At 44.6% G+C, this 23,212-nt stretch overlaps 1 protein-coding gene across 4 annotated transcripts in view; it reads left to right on the forward strand.

The window, feature by feature from the left end:
• LOC144756317 (uncharacterized) overlaps positions 1–23,212 on the forward strand; it is a 131,760-nt gene that overhangs the window by 46,034 nt on the left and 62,514 nt on the right. Inside the window, exon 1 of one of the 4 annotated variants that reach the window (XR_013595125.1) lies at positions 18,043–18,479. The exons of 1 other annotated variant lie outside the window; for it this stretch is intronic. Coding sequence is in view for 2 of the 3 variants with exons in the window: in XM_078646013.1 (XP_078502139.1) it covers positions 18,533–19,630 (1,098 nt within the window). In the remaining variant the exon portion in view is untranslated. 2 more of the 4 variants (XM_078646013.1, XM_078646014.1) reach the window with 2 other exon arrangements.

A 23,212-nucleotide genomic window follows, 5' to 3' on the forward strand; every position in this document is an offset into this window, starting at 1 on the left:
GAAGGTTTGTATATTAGTTTCCCCTTCTCCAGTGTATAAGGTTCCAGGATCACTTGATCATATTTATGCACCACATTGTTAATGGATTCCCCATACTGGTCATGAGCAAAATGGGGGATCCTTTCTCCTAGATGATCACAGTATCTGCAGGGCTCTCCTGCTTTATAAATACATTTAACATAATTAAAGTCCCCTGCCCATATTAATACATAGTCACCGCCTATACCTGCCAGGAAATTATCCAGATCATTTTCTAGTAGCCCAATAACTTTGCTCTTTGATTTATCAAATACATTATTATAGTAATTAATTACAATGATTGCCTGCTTTCCTTTTGAGTGCAAAAGCAAGAACTGATTGTATTCAGATAGATAAACGAGTTCTTTAAAATCTGAGGCGATGTGGTAGCAATTAGTGGAGCTAGACCTCCTTTAGCTCTTCCCATCTGGGCTAGCATTAGAACAAACTGTTTGGTAACCATTTATAAACAAGCTCTCGGCATTGCTGTGGCGGGGGAGCGGCAGCGGGAGCCCATTCCTTTGAAATCTGATGGGGCGGGCGGGGGAGCGGCAGCTTTGAAGTCTGATGAGGCACAGACAAATGGTTGTGTGACGTGGCTGGCCTCGTGCACGCGCCTGTCTCACATGAACTGTGCGTGATCTGCAAGTTTGGTATAGTTTTTAAAGTGCTTACTATAATTCTCGCCTATATCCCTGCGGGATAGAAATAGTCGAGACCTAAAAAAGGTTCAGTGCACCAAGTTTCTATGAGTAAAACTATTGCGCACCCATCTAGCGTTCACGCTACATCATTAATTTTATTTTTGATCCCTGCAACATTTCATGTCATAAAATTTAGTGATTTACTTGGACGTATACTAAGGCCAGCTTTCATCATATTACCAGTACAAGTAAGTTCAATGTTACTCGTTACATGTTTATCCAAATCACCTTTTTGCGATGGTACTATTAGATCATCAGTCTCTAAGTTCATCCCCAGGTTACAAGTATCATGATTGCCCTCATAACTACTGAAGGTGTCATCCAAATAATTTACTAACTTTTGTGGGGTCGTATTAACATCTACCACACTATTGTTAATGGTATGATCCATTGTAGTGACAGGTGACCAAACCAAATCATCTCACTGCATCTTCTCAGTGCTGCATAGCTATTGTGAAGTGGTATAGAGTGTGGTAAACTGTAGCTGATATTTGCGTGGATATTGCTATGGCTTGGCCTAAAAAAATATCCCAGAGGGACAGCCATTATATGATTAACATTATCAGGGCAAAGCCCATTATCATCATATGATAAGGCATTCAGCTAATCACCCACTAAGTCACTCCTTCGGAAGTTTACAACTATACAATCCCCCCGGCATGTTTTTCTGGAATTGCCCACCCAGTTCACTCCTTAACATGAAAATGGCCTGGTGCAATGTGTTCACCCCAACATTGGCGTTTACAGAAATCCAGTGAACTACTTGATTTTTCAAGGACTCGTATGTTTACCTCTGATTTGCCGCTAGTTTGGGGACATTGTTTAAAATAATAACATACGGAGTCGCCTGTGGGGGAAGATTTAGTGGACCCTGAGTGTTGTTCAAATCTTACCATAGCATTACCAGATGTTGGGGCCTTCCACCTGAGGAAAGTCACTATCAATCTGGACACTGTAATGTTTGTAATCTCACAAGGCAGGCGACAGTAATCGACATTGGTCTTAATACAAAGTGACCAGTGAAGATATGTATAAATGAGTATAGGAACAATATCCGATGCCGACTAATCACAACAACAAAATCTGCACTCTTTTTCTAACAAAATCAAAGTGAAATGATGTGGGTGGTACTGGAAACAGTGATTGAGTCTGAGAACACCGAAGATGGCTTCTCATTAAAGAAGATGGATTTTCAGACTACATACACATATAGAGTCTGAACAATGATTCCTTGGTCCACACTAGCAAAAAAGTTGAAGCCTGACTGTCCTCTCATTTCCAGTGAATCTACCACCTATTATAGCTGTATATGTATTATACAGTTCTTTGTATAAATGACCCCCTCAGATGAGTCTTTGGGTGATCATGTATCTAATGAGACGTGGGTTTGCATTGCAGACAAGCAACAGACTATGATGAAACAAACTGCAATGAGGCTTCGAGAAACAGTTTTTAATAAGAATGAACAAGTTATGTTGTCTTAATATTTTATGACACCTGCAAGACGTCTCAAATCATTTTCCTGGAGGGATATATGACCTATTTTGTACTATTGCAAGGATCCTGCTTATACACAGAACTGTGCACAGAGACCTAGGACATCAGTGAATTGTGGTGTACGAGAAACTCACCTGAGTACCTAGAAAAACCCCAACCAGCTAGCATCAGTGTCACATTAGCCTTTCGTCCTATAGCAAAGTAACCAATGATTAGACAACCTAGAACATGCGATTTAGTACAAACTCAGGAATGGTGGGAAGTGAGAACACTCTTTTGTTATACTCTCATACCAGTCCACAACAGGAGTAAAGTAGAGACACGTGTAAGGTTAAAATATTTATTTTAACGATGTGATCTCAAATGCAGTATCTTAGCCAACATAAGCAGACATATGATTAAAAATAATATGGTAAGCATTGTTACAATTCCATGAAATACAAAAGGAGCAATCATATTACAATGATGGTGAAAACAGGTCTTATAGCACCTAGTTTTAACACCCTCCCTATATAGGAACTATGTATTATAAAATAAAGAAGGTCTCTTAGGCTTGTTTGGGGGACCCCATTACCTTTCTGCTCAGTAAGAGTAAATCACATTCGGATCAGCCAAAGCTCTCTGTATCCCTGGGAACGGAAAATCTTCCAAGTATGTAATAATAAGGGTGCCATAATCTTAGTTGGCCCACAGCTGCCTAATTGTTGTGTCTAGAAAGCGTTACTCGATCATGTCGAAAAACAGCTACCATGTTTTGATAACCTTGACAACTTCAGCACTCACTGTGCAGATTAGGGCCACGATGTAAGTCTAGAGATGTCGAAAACAAAACCCTTTCTCATGTGTAGACCTTCACGAAGGTTAACTAATCCGAGGCCGGTTGCCTGGTCCAACCACTTTCCCATCTTTTTCTCTTGGGCTTTGAAGAATTCCTCTCGCCCTGTGCGTTGCCATCGCCCCGCAGCCTTTAGGAGACTGGACTTAGGAGCACTTAGTGCCTCTCTTGGTGCTTCCCGGCCCTCCCTTTTAGGGGACTTAGAGGACAACGTAGTCCAGTTTGCTGATTGGTTTACCTGATCTGTCGCGTCTCTGTCTGCCCCTTGTCAGTCTAAGTTAGGAGAGAGTCCCCCTCCAAGCCCTGGTTTTCTTCCAAGCTGAGGACTCTGAAACATGAGTGTAAAATAGCCGAGAGAGCCTGGCGTGCCCGTGGCTACCATCCTGTTGACAAAAACACTCTCAGAGCAAAACAAAGACTCTACTATATGGCTATAGGAGAAGCCAAGGGACACTACTATGCCACTCGCATTGAGCGAGCCAAAAACAATTCTAAAGAGATTTTCTCTATTGTTCAAAGTTTTTGGGCCCCCAGTGCTCAGGTGGCTGTTACACCTGTCTCAGATACTTGGTGTAACTCCCTGGCGACATTTTTCAAGGATAAAATAATCAGTATCCAAGTCTCATTATCCATCTCTCCAGGGATTCACGGAGCGGTGCGATCCTTACCTATCAGTAGGGCTGAGCCACTCGCCACCTTTTCGGATTTTGGGCAAGTTGATGCTGCCAGCTCCCTGAAAATCTTGAAGGCCCTTAAGTCTGGCTCACCCAACGACCCCTGTGCTGCTAGGCTTCTGTCTGACCTGGCTGACACCGTAAATACAGAGGTGAATCTCATGATCAATATATCACTCGGTATGGCTTGTGTGCCCATGGCCTGGAAACATGCTCTGATTCTTTCATTGCTTAAGAAGCCGTCTCTAGACCCTGTGGTGCCAGAGAACTATCGTCCTATCTCGCTGCTACCAAGTTTGGCGAAAGTCTGTGAGAAGGCTGTCACCTTCCAACTCACCAAGTTCGTTGAAGAGGCTAACAGGCTTCATCCAGCCCAGTCGGGTTTTCGTGCTGCTCGCAGCACGGAATCCGCATTGTTGGAGGTCACAGAGGAAATTCGGGAGTGTCTGGATGCCGGCGGGAGAGCAGCATTGGTTATGCCTGATCTCTCTGTGGCATTCAACACTGTCCCTCATGCCATGCTCCTCATTCGCCTATCTGATATAGGCATTGCGGGCAAGGCTTTGCATTGGATTAGTTCCTTTCTGGAGGGCCGGCAGCAGCAAGTCTGGCTCCCCCGAGTGCCTCGGCGTCCTTGCCAGTGTCTACGGGGGTGCCCCAGGGATCAACACTTAGCCCCCTCCTTTTTAACATCTATGTGACTCCGCTTGTGTATCTTGCCGAGTCACTGGGGGCTATGGTTATGGCATGCGCCGATGATACCCAGCTGTTGTTCACTTGGCATAAGGTGGATGACTCTGTTGGGATAGCCCAACACTGCTTATCCTTTATTTTTCACCGGTTGGCCAATGCTCAGCTGAAATGCAAAGAAGGGAAGTCTGAAGTGCTGTTGTTTGGCTCTTTTCCCTCGGATTTCAGAGAGAGGCTTTGGCCTCTGGGTTTCCCTCGTCCCTCTGAAAGAATTGGCGCCGTAAAAAACCTCGGCTTCTGGTTCGACCAAAATCTAAACTTTGTGACGCACGTGAAGAAACTGTCCGGCACCTGCTTTGGCATACTTAAGAGCTTGAGGAAGTGACTCCCAGAGAAACAGTGGTCCGTGCACTAATTTTGTCCCGCTTGGACTATGCCAGTGACATCCTGGTTGGCTGCCCGCGGTTCCTGGTTAAAAAATTGCAGGTGGTGCAAAACTCTGCGGCCAGACTTCTTATGGGTCTGTCTCCCAGAGACAGTGTACGAGCACATTTGCGCGCCCTGCACTGGTTGCCAGTTGAATCGCGCCTGAAATTCAAAATGCTGACAATTCATCAGGCCCTGTATGGTATTGGCCCCATATACCTGCAAAAGAGATTTGCTTTCTATGTTCCAGGGCGACTGCTTCGGTCTTCCGCCCAATGGCTGATGCAGACCCTGAAGTTCAAGCGCCAGCATCTCGGTGGCATTCCTTTGTGCGCAGGGCTGGCCTGGCCTGGAATCTGTTGCCCTTAGCCTTCCGGACCACTCAAGACCCATTGATGTTCAGGAAGAAACTTAAGACTCTGCTTTTTTAATCAGATGAACGGACATTGCCTTCTTTCGGGAGCTAGCGCCGGGACACTTCCAAGTAGCTGTGCGCTTCATAAATTCAATATAACGTAACGTAACGTAACTTACAAAAACAGCTATTCAGTATCGTGTGCAAAAGCGGCAAATGGTAAAATGGTGTTTAAACTTCTAATAAGCCATGCTAACATAACATGCGTGCAATGCAGGCCTTAGGCCATACTACACCTTCCCTTGATCGGAGAACGCACAATAAAGGGGGCAAGATTCATGGAATGCAGAGTTCAAGTTCGAATGAGAAAGAACCAAGTTCAGGAATTTTGTCAAACTTTTGCCAAACTTGATAATTTGGAGTAAAAATCAGAATTAAAAAGTAACCAAGTAAGTGAAAACATCCACGGAGGGCCGTGGTGTGAATAAGACCTCAAAAATAAGAAAAACATTAATGCATTGGTGAAGAAAAAAAATTCACGAGTTCATTACGAGTCTATGAAGCAGAAAAAATCACGCTTCAATCGAACAGCGTATAGGCACTGTATGTTGCAACTGCCTCCAACAGGAAGTCGTCATCATCCATGAACATTTCTGCCATCCAATTAAGTGATGTAAATGAACATACATGTTCTTTAATAGCCATCAGAGGACAACGCGGGCTTTCTTCGAGATAACTGCATGCCAGAAAGTCATTGGCCGCAGTCCATATGTTCCAATTGCCTAGAACTCCATGAGCCGCGGCGCAGGCCATAATCCCGAAACCAGAACAATCTATTTCATGAGCAACTAAGGGACTCATTAGTAGATTAAAATCCGGGTCAGGAGACACCGTGTTGCAGAGACACAAATCCAGGGCCCATTCAAATCCACAATCCAGGCAATGGAAAACAGGCTGTGCACGCAAGTAAAATATGAGAACCGGAAAGATGAACCATACGCCACACTCAGAATCACCAGAGGTAGCGATCCATAGTATTCCAGCATCCGGTTACGAAGCTGGAGCAGCCGGGGCAGATCGTCGTGGGGCACAGACTGTGCATCCATTCTGAAGTACACAAATTAACAGCAGCACCCGCTCCCAAAGCGAGAATTAACGGGAAAACGCCGAAGACACTTGAAAAAAATCAGATGAAAAAATGCTGGGATCATACCAAATATAGCTTGGAATGAGGTCACAAGGCCCGTGGTTGATGAGGCATTAAAGATTGTGTGAATCAAAGCACCAAAATGCAGGGGCAGATCAGTATTTTATAAGGCATGTACCTCAGTACGAGTGTTTGCAACGAGTGTTTGAAGGATGAATGTTTCATGTGCAGATGTATGGGCGACTTCTTTCTGGGACAAAAGAGCTCTTATTCTACTCCACTTGTTGAACTCTGCTTTCAAGGTCGGAATAGAAGGCCAGATGGAAACATCCAGGCTCCCATGTGGAGGAGGAAACAGGAATCTTACAGCAAACTACACGTTGAGAAACCGTGACAATATACGGAATACCAGCAAGCATACCACAGCAATCTTCATTATTTAATAACAAATAACTACCGTTTGCAAGCAACGTGAAAGTTGGTGTAATAGCCGGGGTGGGGGTGCCTTTCAAAACTTCTTTTCCTTCTCTAAAGCAGCTATATGTAAATGGGAGATTCCACACTTCATGTAGAAAAGCACCAGCTAAAGGTTCAAATCTACCTATGGCATAGTGTTCATGCATGATTCGAATATAAATAGGGGAAAGGTAGAGTCATTAACCCATGGATTAGCCAAACTGCAGAATTCGACTCGGCCACTGAAAACTGTAACAGTTCCAGTTTTTCAATATGCAGCAGTGAAAACGTGGCATCTTTCATTGACATAAATTTTTGTTCAACAGTCAAATTTAAAGGCAAAAATAAAGATGGTGTGTTCATGTAATTCCTAGGCACCTTCCAAGATTTTAACGTTTGAAGAGTCCAAGCAAACTGCATTATAGAGCGCAATTGATTTTGTCCATTGAATAGAACTTCAACATCTTCTTGTACAATATCAACTACAGATGAAACAATATTATCTAATGTGTAAATACGGGAAGAAAGGCTGTTAATGCTATTATGTACAACAACAAGCACTTTTTCTAAATTGGCCTGATCAATAGCTCTGAGCCTAGAAGCAGCTTCAATTTGGGACAGCTTCCAAACTTCGTTGTAAACCGCGTATATCCATCTTTTCAATCTGCCTGCTGCAGGACCTTTTACATAATCATTAAAATCAACAGCGTCAGTCAGTTTAGACAAATGTGATTTAACTGATGCTAAGGTAGAGTGTTTGAGCCAACTCTGACACAATTTGCCTACAGAGTAGGTGGTGACCGAATGTTGACTCTGAAAACGGGATCTGCTCTAACCTCTGTGTAGCCAGGGGTCAGACCCAGAAAACCGTGCTGGCAGGAATCTGCACTTTTTTGCCATAGCAACCAGCCTTTGGGATTAATGCTGGAAACATTAAAAGAGGAATTACTCAACAGGGCTTGTAAATCAGTAAGGGAAGTACTGGTGTAATTATTCCAATGGGGGTATTCACCCAAATCAGGAAATGAAGGAGCATTTAATTTTTTAGAAGTAGCCAATCCAAAGCAGGTGGTTTGTGAAATTGTAGCATTCAGAAACAACATATGGTTCGGGATGAGACATGCACGATGCAAAGCCTCTGTGCCTTGCACTTGCCAACTTTTAGAACCCCAAACAGATTTAAGATCAACGGTATCTTTCCACAGCTCATAGCCCTCCACAGCCAACTGGTCAATAAAGGACTTCGAATACAGTAATTTTGTGTGGGTAAGTCTAACCTTGGAAGAGGACTTCTCAGTTATCTTAAAATAAAATGCATTGGGGTTTGACTGATCAAAATCAGTAAAATAAGATGCGTTCTTAAAAGAGCTTTTGAGCTGCGTTCAACAGGATGGGTGCTGCCAATTGATCTATGACGATGCCCCCGGACTGAAACTGTGATAATTATGCATAGTACATCAACATGGCCCATGCCCGATGGAACTTTCGATGGACCTTTGACGATACCCCCTGGGCGGATAACAAAACTGTTTGTACTTACCTCAGTGCACGAGCAACCTTGGTCGATTCCCGGTGGAGCTGTCATATGCTGCTATAGAGGAGTCTGGCCCTGGTTTCACCCCCTCGGCCGTCACCTACCCAGCCGGTCATCCGACATTGTTTTCCTGGTTTCACCTTGGTGTTTCCCTCCCTCCTCCCTCCATGATTCTTTGATTTAATTGATGCAACTATGTAACCTGTAACTCTGGGCGGATACCAAAACTGTTTGTACTTACCTCGGTGCACAAGCAACCTTGGCCAATGCCCAGTGGAGCTGTCATATGCATCTATAGAGGGGTCTGTCCTTGGTTTCACCCCCTCGGCCGTCACCTACCCAGCCGGTCATCCGACACTAATTTCCCCGTTTCTTTGTTGTGTTTCCTTCAATCCCCCTCCCCTCCCTCTGTGAGTGGGGGACCAAAGTTCCATCAATTAGTCTAATTGAAGTTCTTTCTTGAACGTTGTGTCCATTCACAAATCGAAACAAATACACCACAAATCCAATGGGCATGAATAAAAAAAACGAAAAAAGCACCAGCCAAATGTAAGTCCAAGAGGGAATCAAAAAATGTTTTTTAAACCAGGTAGCAAAAATCAAAACTTTTGAAGGGGACTTTGATGTTGTAGAGCCAGTGTCAAATGAAAAACGTGATTGATTAGCCTCACGGGTCTCCAAATCAGGCATAGATAAGTCAGTGGGGTAAGTATATTCAGTATCATTAAGAGGATCACCAGCAGTTGAATTCAATAAAGGATTGGCAACTGTATTCATATCAGTGGCAATATCAGGCCCGATGGCAGGATCCTGGACCAAAACAGAGTATCGCACCGTTGCTGGATACGAAATCGCAGGAGTCATACTATGAAGAATCGGCCAACCTGTGTAGTTTGACATTGTCAATGGAGATGTACATGTTCCCCTTTCGCCCAGGAAGAGGAGGTAAAATGACTGTTCTTGTACCCTGCACGCCAAGCACAGGAACTGGAGCTCGATAAGAAGGACCTCATTCCTTCTTGTTCTCGATCTTCTCTCGGACCAGTTCTCCAACTTGGGGTAGCCAGCCGACTACCGGAATCTGCAATGCAGCATCAGATGTGGAAGGCAAATGTTCCTTTGCAAGACTGTCTCTGGTCTTTTGTAGGTTCTGTAAAACTTTAAAATGTTCATCTACGTCAAAGGATGCGCTGCCGCCGCCATGTCTAGACCCTCAAGGTCCGGAACAAACATTTTGATGCCAAAGAGCATTACGTATGGGGTCCGCTCACCCAGAGACCTCCTAGGGAGATTATTTAGTGCACGCTGAACGCTATTGAGGTGGGTTAGCCAGTCTCGGCCAGTACCTAATACCTTAGCTGTCAAGGATTGCTTTAAGTCACGGTTCATCCGCTCCACAGGCCCGTATGGAGACGAAAATTTGACCTGGACCCCCAAAGAACTCATGGCATCCTTGTATGCCTTAAAGGCAAACGCTGGACCCCGGTCCGAATGAAAAGTACCACACGCAAAAATTTCCACAAAGACACGCAAATCCCTTACGACAGTTCTGGAATCAGCACTACGTTGCGGCCACAACCACACAAAGCGCGTGCAAGAATCGACTGCTACTAAGATGTACTTATACGCAGTATCAGATGAGAAAGGACCGCAGTGATCTAAATAAACACACACAAGTGGTTTATTAGATATGTACTACTGATTTTGGGGCGGGCGTGCAGCAGTAGAAGGCTTAATTTGCTGACAAATGCCACATTGAAGGACATAATCACGCGTTTGTTTGTACAAAACCCGCCACCAATATTGTTGCTGGAGAAGAGATACAGTGGCTGACAGGCCAGCATGTGATGAGGCCATCCCAGCATGGGCTGCTGTAATCAAAGTCTGCCTGCCGTCCCCGTTGGGTATTAACCTGTCACCAACGTTGTTAATTCTCACATAAGGAACTTTATCAGGACTTAAATGATAAGAGTATTTAGAAGGGAAACCTCTAGGGTAATTACCTCCCTTCTCTGTTGCAGCAATAACTGCCAAGATGTCATCATCAATCTTACGTTTTGAACATGTAAATGCTTCTACTGCAACTGCTGTCTTAGTGGCTTTATCCGGAAGACAGTTGCCAACAGCGTGGACTCCAACTCGCTGGTGACCCAGAGTATGAATTACAAAGACAAGTGGCAGTCGTTCTTTAAGCTCAGCCACTCAAACCCAGATCATTTTATGTTTTATTGTGCGACCCTTGGAGTCACGATAATCATTTTGAGTCCAAAAGGGTAGATTGTCATTGTATGATTGAACACAGTAGTAAGAGTCACTTACGATAAGAGTAGTCACACTGGGAGCAGTGCACTCCAATGCAAGCATAAGAGCACGAAGCTCTGCCAACTGGGCGGTACAGTCCCCTAATGTCTGTGTATGCACGACATCGGACTTGAATTCACCATCCACCATAGTACCAACTACAATTGCGCATGCTGAAGATTATGCGTGCTTTGAACCCGTAGTCGCTTGCACGCTTCCATCAGTGTAAATGATTCAATGGAAATCCTCCAGTGGGCGCATCGTCAGATGAGCAGGATGAACAAATTCACACTGTAAGAACTCTTGAGTCTGCAGAGGGGAATCAAAAATGAACGTGACATCTGGAGATGTCAAGGACGTGGCCCATTGTATCGTGGGTGCAAAGCTTTTGAATTTGGTACACTGGCTTTCGTCACTGCCTCCAAGGCAGGATACGGAGTAACAACCAAAATGCGCTTTCCCTGCGACAGTGCACGTTCCTTATGAATCACCATTTGCACTGCTGTCAAAACTTTTTCCACAGTGGAAAACCGCAACTCAGCCGAAGTGTACAAGTATGACTTGTAAGCGACAGGGACTGTGTCACCCTCATTAAAGGTGAGGTACGTGAAACCCACCTCCCCTGGTACAATTCTTATCACCAGGTTGGTGTGGTTATCACGGGTCAACAAGAATTTAGATTCTAGAAGATCAGCCTGCTAAGATTGCAAGATGGCTAAATGTTCAGGCAGCCAGCACGATTTGGAAAAAGAAGGTTGTAGCAAGGCGTAAAGAGGCTTGATATGCTGGGCATATTCGAGAATGCAGGTACGCCCGAAATTCAAAAAGCCCAGTAAAGATTGTAGTTTTTCAGTGTTGTGGGAGTGCGCAAAAGTGGTCATTTCTCCGGGAAGTGAGGAGCCAAACCTCGATCTTCATTGTTGAGCTCGTAGCCCAGGAACAACACTGTGTACTCTGCAATGTGAGATTTTGCAAAGTTAAATTTGTAGCCAAAATCCGCAAAATTGCAAATTATTCGGTCCACATGGCACAGATGCGGCCATAATTAGTCGTTCGTGAGATAGATGTCATCCACATACGAACATGCATCTGCGTCGAGCCCTTCCAAGAGAGATACAACGCGGGCGACAAAGACGCCTGGACTGTTCATATAGGCAAACTGGGAAATTGGCGCTGTTTGCCACCACTTGTAAAATCTGTCCATTGACTACTAAGAGGGGACAGATTGTGGGCAAAAAAACATTGGATATATCAAGTGTGGTTTTGAACCTTTTACGCACAAGACTATCCACAAGAGCAGAACTGTGAGAATTCTGCACCACGCATGTACGACAATGCGAGTTTAAGTGACGGTAATCCAATACCAAACGGTACGAGCCATCTAGCTTGGTCACAGTAAAAGAGGGTCATTCATCGGAGACACAGACTTTTCAATTACACCTTGATATTCCAATTGTTCAAGGATTTTCGCAACAGAAGCTTTTACTTCTCGCAGCATAGGGTATTGGGCTTGAGGCTGTGGCATTGTCTGAACTGTGGTGGCAGAGTGGGCTAAAGAACGGTGATGGATTAAACCCAGATCTGTTGACTGGGTGTGAGTGTTTGATTGGTTCAGATGCTCCGTCCATAACCACCCCCTTTTGTACCGCTTTGTTCGCCATAAGTTGGCAGGGTATGCTCAGACGTGAGTCCCTTGCTCACTTTGCCACTGGATTCAAGCAAGCCTGGCTGAAGACGGCTGTAATGCCAGAAACTGGTCCTAGGAAGCTTGTTTTCGGCCCAGGGAAGGCATAGTTTGGCAGTACGGGCTGGACTGTTCCCATGAGGGCACAGGGTCAGACTGATTTGGATATGGCCAAGTCTGAACTGGGGTGGCAGAGTGGGCTAAAGAACAGTGATGGATTAAACCCAGATCTGTTGACTGGGTGTGAGTGTTTGATTGGTTCAGATGCTCCGTCCATCACCACCCCTGTTTGTACCGCTTTGTTCGCCATAAGTTGGCAGGGTATGCTCAGACGTGAGTCCCTTGCTCACTTTGCCACTGGATTCAAGCAAGCCTGGCTGAAGACGGCTGTAATACCAGAAACCGGTCCTAGGAAGCTTGTTTCCGGTCCAGGAAGGCATGGTTTGGCAGTTCGGGCTAGACTGTTCCCATGAGGCACAGGGTCAGACTGATTTGCATATGGCCATGTCTGAACTGGGGTGGCAGAGTGGGCTAAAGAACTGTGATGGATTAAACCCAGATCTGTTGACTGGGTGTGAGTGTTTGATTGGTTCAGATGATCCGTCCATCACCACCCCCTTTTGTACCACTTTGTTCGCCATAAGTTGGCAGGGTATGCTCAGACGTGAGTCCCTTGCTCACTTTGCCACTGGATTCAAGCAAGCCTGGCTGAAGACGGCTGTAATGCCAGAAACCGGTCCTAGGAAGCTTGTTTCCAGTCCAGGGAAGGCATGGTTTGGCAGTTCGGGCTGGACTGTTCCCATGAGGCCCAGGGTCAGACTGATTTGCATATGGCCATGTCTAAACTGGGGTGGCAGAGTGGGCTAAATAACGGTGATGGATTAAACCCAGATCTGTTGACTGGGTGGGAGTGTTTGATTGGTTCAGATGCTCCGTCCATCACCACCCCCTTTTGTACCGCTGTGTCCTTCCAAATAGACTAGGAAATCCTGCAAAGGCTTGGGCACAGCCAACCGACTGTGTACTGGGATATCTACCCCAGTGTTAACGACACAATAATAGATAAGTACAATGCAATATAAAAAGCACAACTGGGTAGTAATTCAATAGAAAATCGTTTTATTTTATCAAGCTTGAAAAGACCTATGTAACTATAGGTAGATTTATCCGTCACCACTGTCAACCGGAAACAATAGTGAGGGGGTCGTGGACTGATACAAGCACTACTCAAGAGTCTCACAATAAGACAGCATCGTTGGCGCCATGTTGCAAGGATTCTGCTCATACACAGAACTGTGCACAGAGACCTAGGACATCAGTGAATTGTGGTGTACCAGAAACTCACCTCAGTACCTAGAAAAACCCCAACCAGCTAGCATCGGTGTCACATTAGCTCTTCGTCCTATAGCAAAGTAACCAATGATTAGACAACCTAGAACATCTGACTTAGTACAAACTCAGGAATGGTGGGAAGTGAGAACACTCCTTTGTTATACTCTCATACCAGTCCACACAGGAGTAAAGTAGAGACATGGGTAAGGTTAAAATATTTATTTTAACAACGTGATCTCAAATGCAATATATTAGCCAACATAAACAGACATATGATTGAAAATAATATGGTCCGAATTGTTACAATTCCATAAAATACAAAAGGAAAAATCATATTACAATGATGGTGAAAACAGGTCTTTTAGCGCCTAGTTTTAACACCCTCCCTATATAGGAACTATGTATTGTAAACTAAAGAAGGTCTCTTAGGCTTGTTTGGGGGACCCCATTACCTTTCCCCTCAGTAACAGTAAATCACATTCGGATCAGTCAAAGCTCTCTGCATCCCTGGAAACGAAAAATCTTCCAAGCGTATGAAATCATGGCAAGTGTGTAATAATAAGGGCGCCAGAATCTTAGTTGGCTCGCAGCTGCCTAAGTGTTGTGTCTAGAAAGCATTACTCGATCATGATGAAAAACAGCTACCATGTTTTGATAACCTTGACGGCTTCAGCACTGACTGTGCAGACTAGGGACTTATCAATGGCTATATTCTTTCCAGGAGTATAAATCTCTGGGACCTGGCAAACAAATAATCCCCGACAGGCCAAATTTTGAACAACCTGTACTGATCTGGACGATACCAGGGCAATGAAGTATAATTGTCATTCAAATGCAGCATATGCTTCAGTAGCAAAAACAATCTCCTCAAACAGTGCAAAGATGGGTGTTACCCAAACCTTGCAAGTAAACCACTAGGGCTGCTAGCTTAGTTTGTGCACTAGCCCCATTTTTTAGCGTAAGGCCCAAAAATGTCTTCAGCTCCTCAAGTGAAGTTGGATCCCACCGCTGTGCCCTAGAATGAGGCCCTAGAGTACCTCTGTACTCCCCAAGTAATTGTTTGGCACACAAATCTGTTTGCTGCACAATTTGCTCAAGCAAGTCAACATCCAAAAAGAGATGGATGTAGTTAATCTGCAAAAATTGGCTGTATCAACTTTGCATCGAGCTTCCCTAGTGAACCTCGGAATTTGTGGCTGAGCTAAATTGGGGGGCTGCCAAGAGAGCTGTGCTTGCTGCCATCCATACCGGCTCTCTGGGTTGGTCTATCCTACTACTGTTCTGCTGCACAGACTATGCTTGCAAAGGGATAGCACGGCTGCCATCCATCATGTCCCTCAGAATCGCTGAAAGACAAGTTATTGGATGGAACTCCACCGACTGAAAACTCACCTTAAGATTCTGATCCATTTTCCGCTCCCTCAGATACTGTCTAACTTTCTGATCAAGCCCAGAGCTATCCTTCATAACCCGAGTTAGGGCCTGGGCAGCAGCCATCCACTGAGACGCACCATCTCTGCTGATTGGCTAAAACTTATCTAAAACCTTACTTCAGAAAATGTTTGTACAACATGAAGGCAGAAGTATGGTTCTAAATTAATCTGTGGGTGTGTGCAGCAATTAGATGTTTGTGACAGAGTAAAAACACTAATCGATGAGTGGCTGTGAGTGACTGTGAGGTGGTGCGACAGTAAAAAAGCAAATGCAGCTTCTACAGACTAAAAAGAAACCGGACAAAAAACCACACCACATGACTTTACCTTGCCACATGCACAATACAACAGCACACTTCAGAGTACAAGGGGTGAGCCCAATTGAGCCACAGTTCATTTATGACACTAACATTCAGCAGAGAAAATGTTATGTGAAAGTTGTAGGAAGCGGGCTTTTTATGTAGTGTACCAAAATGAGATAGACTATGTAGAAAGTCCAGACAACCCTTATTGGCTAACAGGGCTTAAATTAATAATCTCAAATGTCCTTTTGTGTTAGTGTGGGTAAGCAGTTTAGGCTTATCAGAGGGTAGTGTTAAGCATTTGTTATACATATAGTCAATAAATGAGAACACACAAGAAGAAACTAGAGACCGATTTAGAAAAATAACAGGTATTTTATATAATTTTTAACACCAAGAACTTTGTAGTCAGGTAAGTACTTTAGACGTAATCAAATTTTACTGTAGATACAGTGCAAAATGACAGATGTCAGATTTCAGGCAGATTCAAACGCAGTAATGTGATCCTATGGGAGAAACATTCACTGCATAGGGTCATTTGCTAACGACTTACAACACTGCTTTTCTGGACTTAATGTGAGTAGAGGCCAAGGTCCAAGAAAGCACCAAGAGTTCAGTTTTACCTGCCTTGAGGTGTCCAGGGTGCAGAGGTGCTTTCAGCAGTGGTAGCCTTGGACGCAACACACTGTATTCAATGGGAAAAGTTCCTGTTGTAAAAAGGCTGCAAGGGGGAACTTGGGGACCAGTCAGGCAGAACCCAAAGGGGAGCTTTGCTTTTGAGGATCTCAGGGACACCATTGGTCGGCTCGAACTCTGGCGGTGGGGCTCGGGTGCCGAGTTCTTTTAGTCTGCGCGTCGCTGGTGTTAGAGTCTCTCAGGTTCGGTGTCGACCTGGAGAAGGGGACAAAACAGAACAGCTGGTGCTGGCTTCTGCGATGCTGACATTCCTCGCCAGCTGGTCGGGCTTTGCAGGATTGGACTACAAACAAGCCTTCACTACTGCAAGGGGTTCAGCACCCTGGGTATTGGTGCAGGTTGCCTCCTGGGGGTCTGGCATCTCCAAACTTGGTGGAGAGACTGATTTGATCCTCTGAAGTACTGTGAACTCCTCTTGGGTGGCTGTTGCGTCGGTGTAACTCTTTCGTCAGCAGAACCATGAATCGGATGTAGCAGTGGGAGATGCTGGCTGTTGGGGAAGTGCACAGCTGCAGGACGAGTCGTGTTGTAGCAATTGTCGGGAGTGGAGCAGGTATTGTCCTCTAGGTATTGTTTACTGGTTTTATAATTACTTGAAATTCTTATTTCTCATGCATACCTTTGTATTAGACTTCCTCTACTTAATATGGGAAGTGTTGCACCAGTCTCTTTTGTTTCAACTGTGCCTTTGAAAAGTAGGCAACAGAGGATGGATTACGTGACAAATATGGCAAAATTCGTAATAATGCAAGAAAACATAGTGGGGCAGAATCGCATAATTCATGTGGCCATATCCATAAGCAATACAAAATGGCACGAATACAATAACTTTACAAGATGTCATTAAAGTTTAACTAAAAACCTGGCAAACAAAAATAAATATGAAAGCCAATGTGCCATGCAGAAGATATAGAGGAAAAGCCAGAAGCGCACAATGGAAAGAACATCATGAAGTGTTCTATTGTATTTCACAGCATATTGCTCATTAGTGCAAATAGTATTTTCCAATAGAAGCAATATGTCACTCATCAGGCTGCGTAGCATACTTTACAGGGAAATACCATCCTTCATTGGGTTTCCCAGTACTATGGTAAACAATGTTTGTGGACGCGTAAACTGTAAATATGGGACCCAAAGATTACCACCCGTCTTAGAAACAAATACTGACCATTTGCTCATGTTTTTATATTCAGTAAGGTCCAAAGACTGGTATTTAAAAGATTTTTGTATCTACTGTATTTTTTATAGCCTGGCAGCTCTCTCTCTCTGCTTTAAATTCATTTAGGAATACTTTATATGGCTCAAAAATATTTTGTTCATTAATTTGTTCTAAGAACTTAGGTGTAAAATACTACACTTTTCATAAAAACCTGCGCAACTGATGAAGAGAGTAGTCATGCCCTGTGGGAGTTCAGGTTCTGATCGGAAGTTTTCTGCTACAGTAACCAATATGTGCCTCACTGTGCCAAAGGGGTTCATGGTTGGATTCCAGCAGAAACATCGGGTCCTCGCCCGATGAGCTACGCTAAAATACTGTATTATTATTTTAGCTTTGTGACTCCCAAAACTATCCCGCTCCAGAAAAAATGAAATGTTCGATAGATCATATGAATCCCCTCTTAATGAATGCAATGATGCTTATCTGGCGTAAAAAAAATGATTGGCAATAAAATAAAATCGGCCCTGTCGTTTTTGCAATAACTGGTAATGTAAATGCACCTCATGTCCTCGGAGCCCGAGGGTAAATTATTTAAAGGACTCGGTGGCCTCCCATCGCTCCGTTTAGATAGTCTAGCGCGTGGGCGTGTCCGCCAGCGCGATTGGCTCTTAACATCCGTCATCCAGCGTGATGTTTACAGTGCGCGCAGAGCAACAAATGACCGTAGGGAAGCCTTGAGCGCGACTGCGCCAGCCATACCATGTTCTCAGTCAAGGGAGGGGGGTGCCGTTGCCATTTACGGATTTACCACACTTTAAATAAACATACCGCTTCATCAGAACGATCAGTGCCAACACGACCACATCCTTAGCGATTATTTGAGGCGGGATTCACGTTAACTGGTAGCGGCTTATCCGTTGCCGATGTCCATTCACCTCATGCGCCTTTATTCTCAGACGTGTCTTCAGCTCGTGCATTTGGCAGTTACGATTCAAATGCCTTCACTCCCGTACCCTTCTCCCGAATAGGCGCCACTTAATTCTTGCTTCTGCGTTTTTTCCCGCCTTGCCATCAGCCCCGAGGAGTCACCTCTTTAAAATAACGTTTATACCATCTCATTTTAAGTAATACATCTATCGTCCAAGAAGGACATAGCCTTCCCCGCGCGGCTTCACGGACCACCCTATTCTTACGCAAGAAATACTAGTACTCACCCCTCCATAAGGCACCCTCCAGGTAACGCGAAATAATTTCCGTTCTACTTACTGAATAATAACTCCTCTTTCTCAATGGATACTGGCGCATCTGACTCTTTCCCAAGGGAGCACAAGTCTTCTGTGTTTTCCTCCACGGACCACGTGCGTATTAATGACCCTGCTCATACACCAGAAAAGAATATTGATTCTGAGATTTCGCACTCTCCAGTGAGGACACCAAGAAGGCATAATTCCCATGGGGTTCGCAGCATGCCTACTTTTAAAAGGATAGTCAAATTTTGGGATAAAAAACCGCATACCACAGCGGTAGTAGAACCTGCTGTCACTCCCTCAGTAGAAGTTTATGCCGCTGCTGTCCCTTCTGCCAAGGAAACTGATCCTTCAGCTTCTTGTTCTGGAGAAAGTAACCATGTAACTGCTCAACACTCTGTGGACTCTGACCTTTCAATTACTCTTTGCTCAAGTGAAGTAAACCTCGCTGCTTCCACGGAAAGTAGCCTCGCAACTGTTCCCTCTTCAGAGGAATGTGGTGCTGCCCCCAAACCTTCCCCAGAGGACTCTGGCCCTTCTGTTTCCAATTTAGAGGATTCTGATTCTGCAGTTTCACCCCCGTTTGAGGAAACAAACCTCTGTGCTACCCAATCAGGAACAACTCTCTCCTCCAATTCCACTTCTGCCATTGATGACCCCTCTCCACTCTACCAAGTGAACTGTGTGCACTCCAGATCTTATTCTAGGTGTCACTGCCGTCGTGCTCGATGTTCTAGGTTTCACTGCCCACTTGCATCTACTGAGGCAAACAACAGTATGTCTACAACACATCAAGAGAAAATCGACCATTCTGCTTCCACCCTGAGATATACAAGAGATACCCGTAAATCATGTGTAGCAGTAGACACTGGCAGCCTTGCCTCTGACAAATCCAATGACCACCCCTCTGATTCTGTCTCAGAAAATGCCTATCTGAATGCTTCCATCTCATGCATCCCATCTAATAAAGTTGCCTCTCTTTTTACATCCTTCAGGGTTTCACGCCTCAGGGTCCCATGTGCATCTGCTGGTTGCCCTTCGGTTGTCTCCCCTATGAATATTTGTCCACGGGCTGTCTTTCCCAAGACTATCCGTCCGCGTGTAGTTTCAGCCAGAAATAGCTATTCTTCGGGGTCCTAAGCACAGCGTGTTTTCCATATTTCCAGTGAAGTTGTAACCAATCTCGTGCTAGCTACAGAAATCCCTAACTCCAAAATGTTTGCACACATACCTTTTGGACCAACAGTACTCCTTTCTTTTTTGCCTCACAATGACTCATTTTATGTGACTGTTGGAATCCCGCTTCCTGTTGTTTATTCTAAAGGTCTACCTGCCTTCTTAAATAGCACTGTATTGAAACTCAGCTTCTGCCTTTCTCTTCAAGACCATTAGAAGCAGAACACACTGAAAACAAGCTCCTTTGATTTCTCTGCAGCATCTTCCTGCTCTTCATGATGTCTCAAATTGATAATCTGTTCCTCTGATGTTTTATGAGTATCTTATTTCTGGTGCATTGCCCGCATTGTTTATTTGCCTCTTTAAGTGTTCTTCTGGGTCTTCTTGCTCCCTATAATGCCATGACATTATTCTATGTCTTTGCCGTGTTTATCTGTCCCTTGTGATACTACCAGATTAATAGCCTACCAATCTGACCTCTGCTGAGTTTAATGGACACTTTTTATACTGTCTGGTTGGAAACCTGCTACCCTGATGTCTCAGCAAGGCCCTCTTTCTGCCTCTTCAGACACTTAATAAAATCCTTTGCATTTAATCTCTCCTTATTGTCCCTAATCCCTTTTGTTATGTTGCCATGATTGTAGTATGGAATATCGAGTAGGGAAATATTGTGATACCTTAATACCATAGCCAAAATATCGAAGACAAACTCTTGAAAGGTAAGTGCATGTATAAATTTGATATTCTTAACTCCACATCTATGTACCTTGAAGACATATATATTGCCATGGTACTTATATGTGGAAGTGGTATAGAAAATCTTTTCATACTTATCTGTCTATATTTTTGTCGGCTCTATTTCAGCTACGATAAAAAGGTATAACGATATTCCGTACTCAATATTCATGACCTATTCCTATTGCCACGCACCTTCTTCTTTGAACATTCCTAGGGTCCTCTTGTCATAAGGTATTATTACAGTATTTAAAACCTATGAATCGGATATCTTCACAGGTTTAAGAGTGAGCAGTGCATTGAAAAATGCCCTACTGACACATCCACCCTCTTTTGCTTTCAGTGTCTGTTTCCTTTGATATCACCTTGTCTAAACCCTTAGCTAAAGTCTACTTGCCTCTTTGAAAACCCAACCCAGTCGCCTCAACATTGTCAGGCTCTCTCTCCCCTCTCCTCAGTGAGACCTCTACTTAAAGAAAGAGGATGCTGAGGTCAACCCCGCTGGCGCATGCCCTCTTTGAATACTACCTTAAAGAAGACCTGCACATGTGATCCCTTCTTTGACCCTACAGTGAATTTAGCCCTTTCAATCTCTCGCAACAGGCCTTTGATGATGGGAATGTTCTGTGAACCTTCTGATGTCATTATGAATAAGCTTCTCATCTGAGCCTCGTGCCCATGGAATTGAGCATTCCTTCCTCGTACACAAGGGACGTGTCCTGGCCATTTTATCAAAACCTACCTCCTTAAGGTACCTGGAGGGCTGAAGACAAGAGCACAGAAACAGTAAGTCACCATAGGAGTGGTACCAATAAACAGGCAAGGCGGAATCACAGATGATATGCCAATAAACTGGCAAGGCGGGAAAACCGATGATCTGATTATTTTTGTCTTACCTGTCTCAAACACAACTTGAAGAAATTGTTTTTCCTGTTTCCAATGTTGACTCCAGTGGGCTTTTTCGCCTATGACAGCCAAGTGACTGTTCATTGTTACTGGGCAAGCTGCCTCGATGACGTTGCCTAGAATGCTGATATTGGACAAGAGGAGTTTTCTCTGCTCTGATAGGTATTTGCCCAGCATCAACAGCCTCGATATAACAGATGCTGAGTTTACTTTTGCTGAAACCACCGCCCTTTTCAAGCTCTCCCAAAGACTCTGTGGATATCTTTGTTCGTAGTTGACGCAGAGACATTTCGAGTTCACACTTTGGAGCCCATATACGAGGTGAACCTGCCCTATGAAACTGAGATTGTCATTAACTGTTAATGTCAATTAATTGCCTCTTCAGCCGCCTCATGTAAAAAAAAAACGACTGAAGGACAGATTGAAGAACAATGTCATACATTCACCCCAGTACAGAGATCTGAGCCTAAATCCATAGTTTTTTTGTTCACCTTGCCTTTCCAGTTTGGATCCAGACATATGCAAATCAGTCTTGACCCTGCACCCAATGGGAACAGTCCAGCCCGAACTGCCAGGCCAGGTCTTCCCTGGACTGGAAACAAGCATCCTAGGACCTGTTTCGGGCTTTCAGCCCTCCTCAGCCAGGATAGCCTGACTCCAGTGGCATGGAGAGCAAGGGAACCACGTCTGGGCATACCCGTCCCACTCGGGGTGACAAATGCAAAAATAACAAGTGATGGACAGAATGCAGAACAATGTCATGCATTCACCCCAGTACAGACATCTGGGCCTAAATCCATCGTTTTTTTGCTCACCATTCCATTCCAATTTGGACCCAGCCATATGCAAATCAGTCTTGACCCTGCACCCAATGGGAATAGTCCAGCACGAACTGCCAGGCCAGGTCTCCCTGGACTGGAAACAAGCATCCTAGGACCGGTTTCAGGCTTTCAGCCCTCATCAGCCAGGATAGCTTGACGCCAGTGGCATGGAGAACCAGTCCAAGGAGGCTTGTTTCCAGTCCAGGGAGGACCTGGCTTAGGAGTTCGGGCTGGACAGTTCCTACGAGGCACAGGGTCAAGTTTGATTTGCATATGGCCAGGTCTAAACTGGGGTGGCATGGTGAGCAAAAGATGGATTCAACCCAGATCTCTTGACTGGGGTGAATGTTTTGATTTGTTCTGCATTCCGTCCATCAATTGTGTGTCTTTTGCTTCCTTTTCCTAAGTGCGCCGTGTATGCCCAGGCGTGGGTCCCGGGCTCACTGTGCCACTGGATTCAAGCTTTCCTGGCTGAAGAGGGGTGAAACCCCGAAACCGCTCCTAGGATGCTTGATTCCGGTCCAGGGAGGACCAGGCTTGGCAGTTCGGGCTGGACTGTTCCCATGAGGCACAGGGTCAAGACTGATTTGCATATGGCCAGGTCTAAACTGGGGTGGCATGGTGAGCAAAAGAATGATGGATTTTACCCAGATCTCTTGACTGGGGGTGAATGTTTTGATTTGTTCTGCATTCCGTCCATCGATTGTGTCTTTTGCTTCCTCGCCCTAAGTGCGGCATGGGCCCCGGGCTCACTGTGCCACTGGATTCAAGCTATCTTGGCTGAAGAGGGGTGAAACCCTGAAACCGGTCCTAGCATGCTTTCTTCTTGTCCAGGGAGGACCTGGCTTAACCCAGATCTCTTGATTCGGGGTGAATGTTTAAATTTTTCTGCATTACGTCCATCAATTGTGTGTCTTTTACTTCAGCCGCCTCAACATTGCTTTGGTTCTGGCCATTGATGCATGGTTCCTTGTTTCATTGAATGATATATGTTTACACATCACATTTAATGTGTCCATGGATATAAATGAAAGTAATTTTGTATAAATGCACTAACTAATCTACAAGCCAAATTCTGCTAGCT

This window comes from Lissotriton helveticus, chromosome 5_1 (genome assembly GCF_964261635.1).
Source record: "Lissotriton helveticus chromosome 5_1, aLisHel1.1, whole genome shotgun sequence".
Classification (NCBI taxonomy): Eukaryota; Metazoa; Chordata; class Amphibia; order Caudata; family Salamandridae; genus Lissotriton; species Lissotriton helveticus.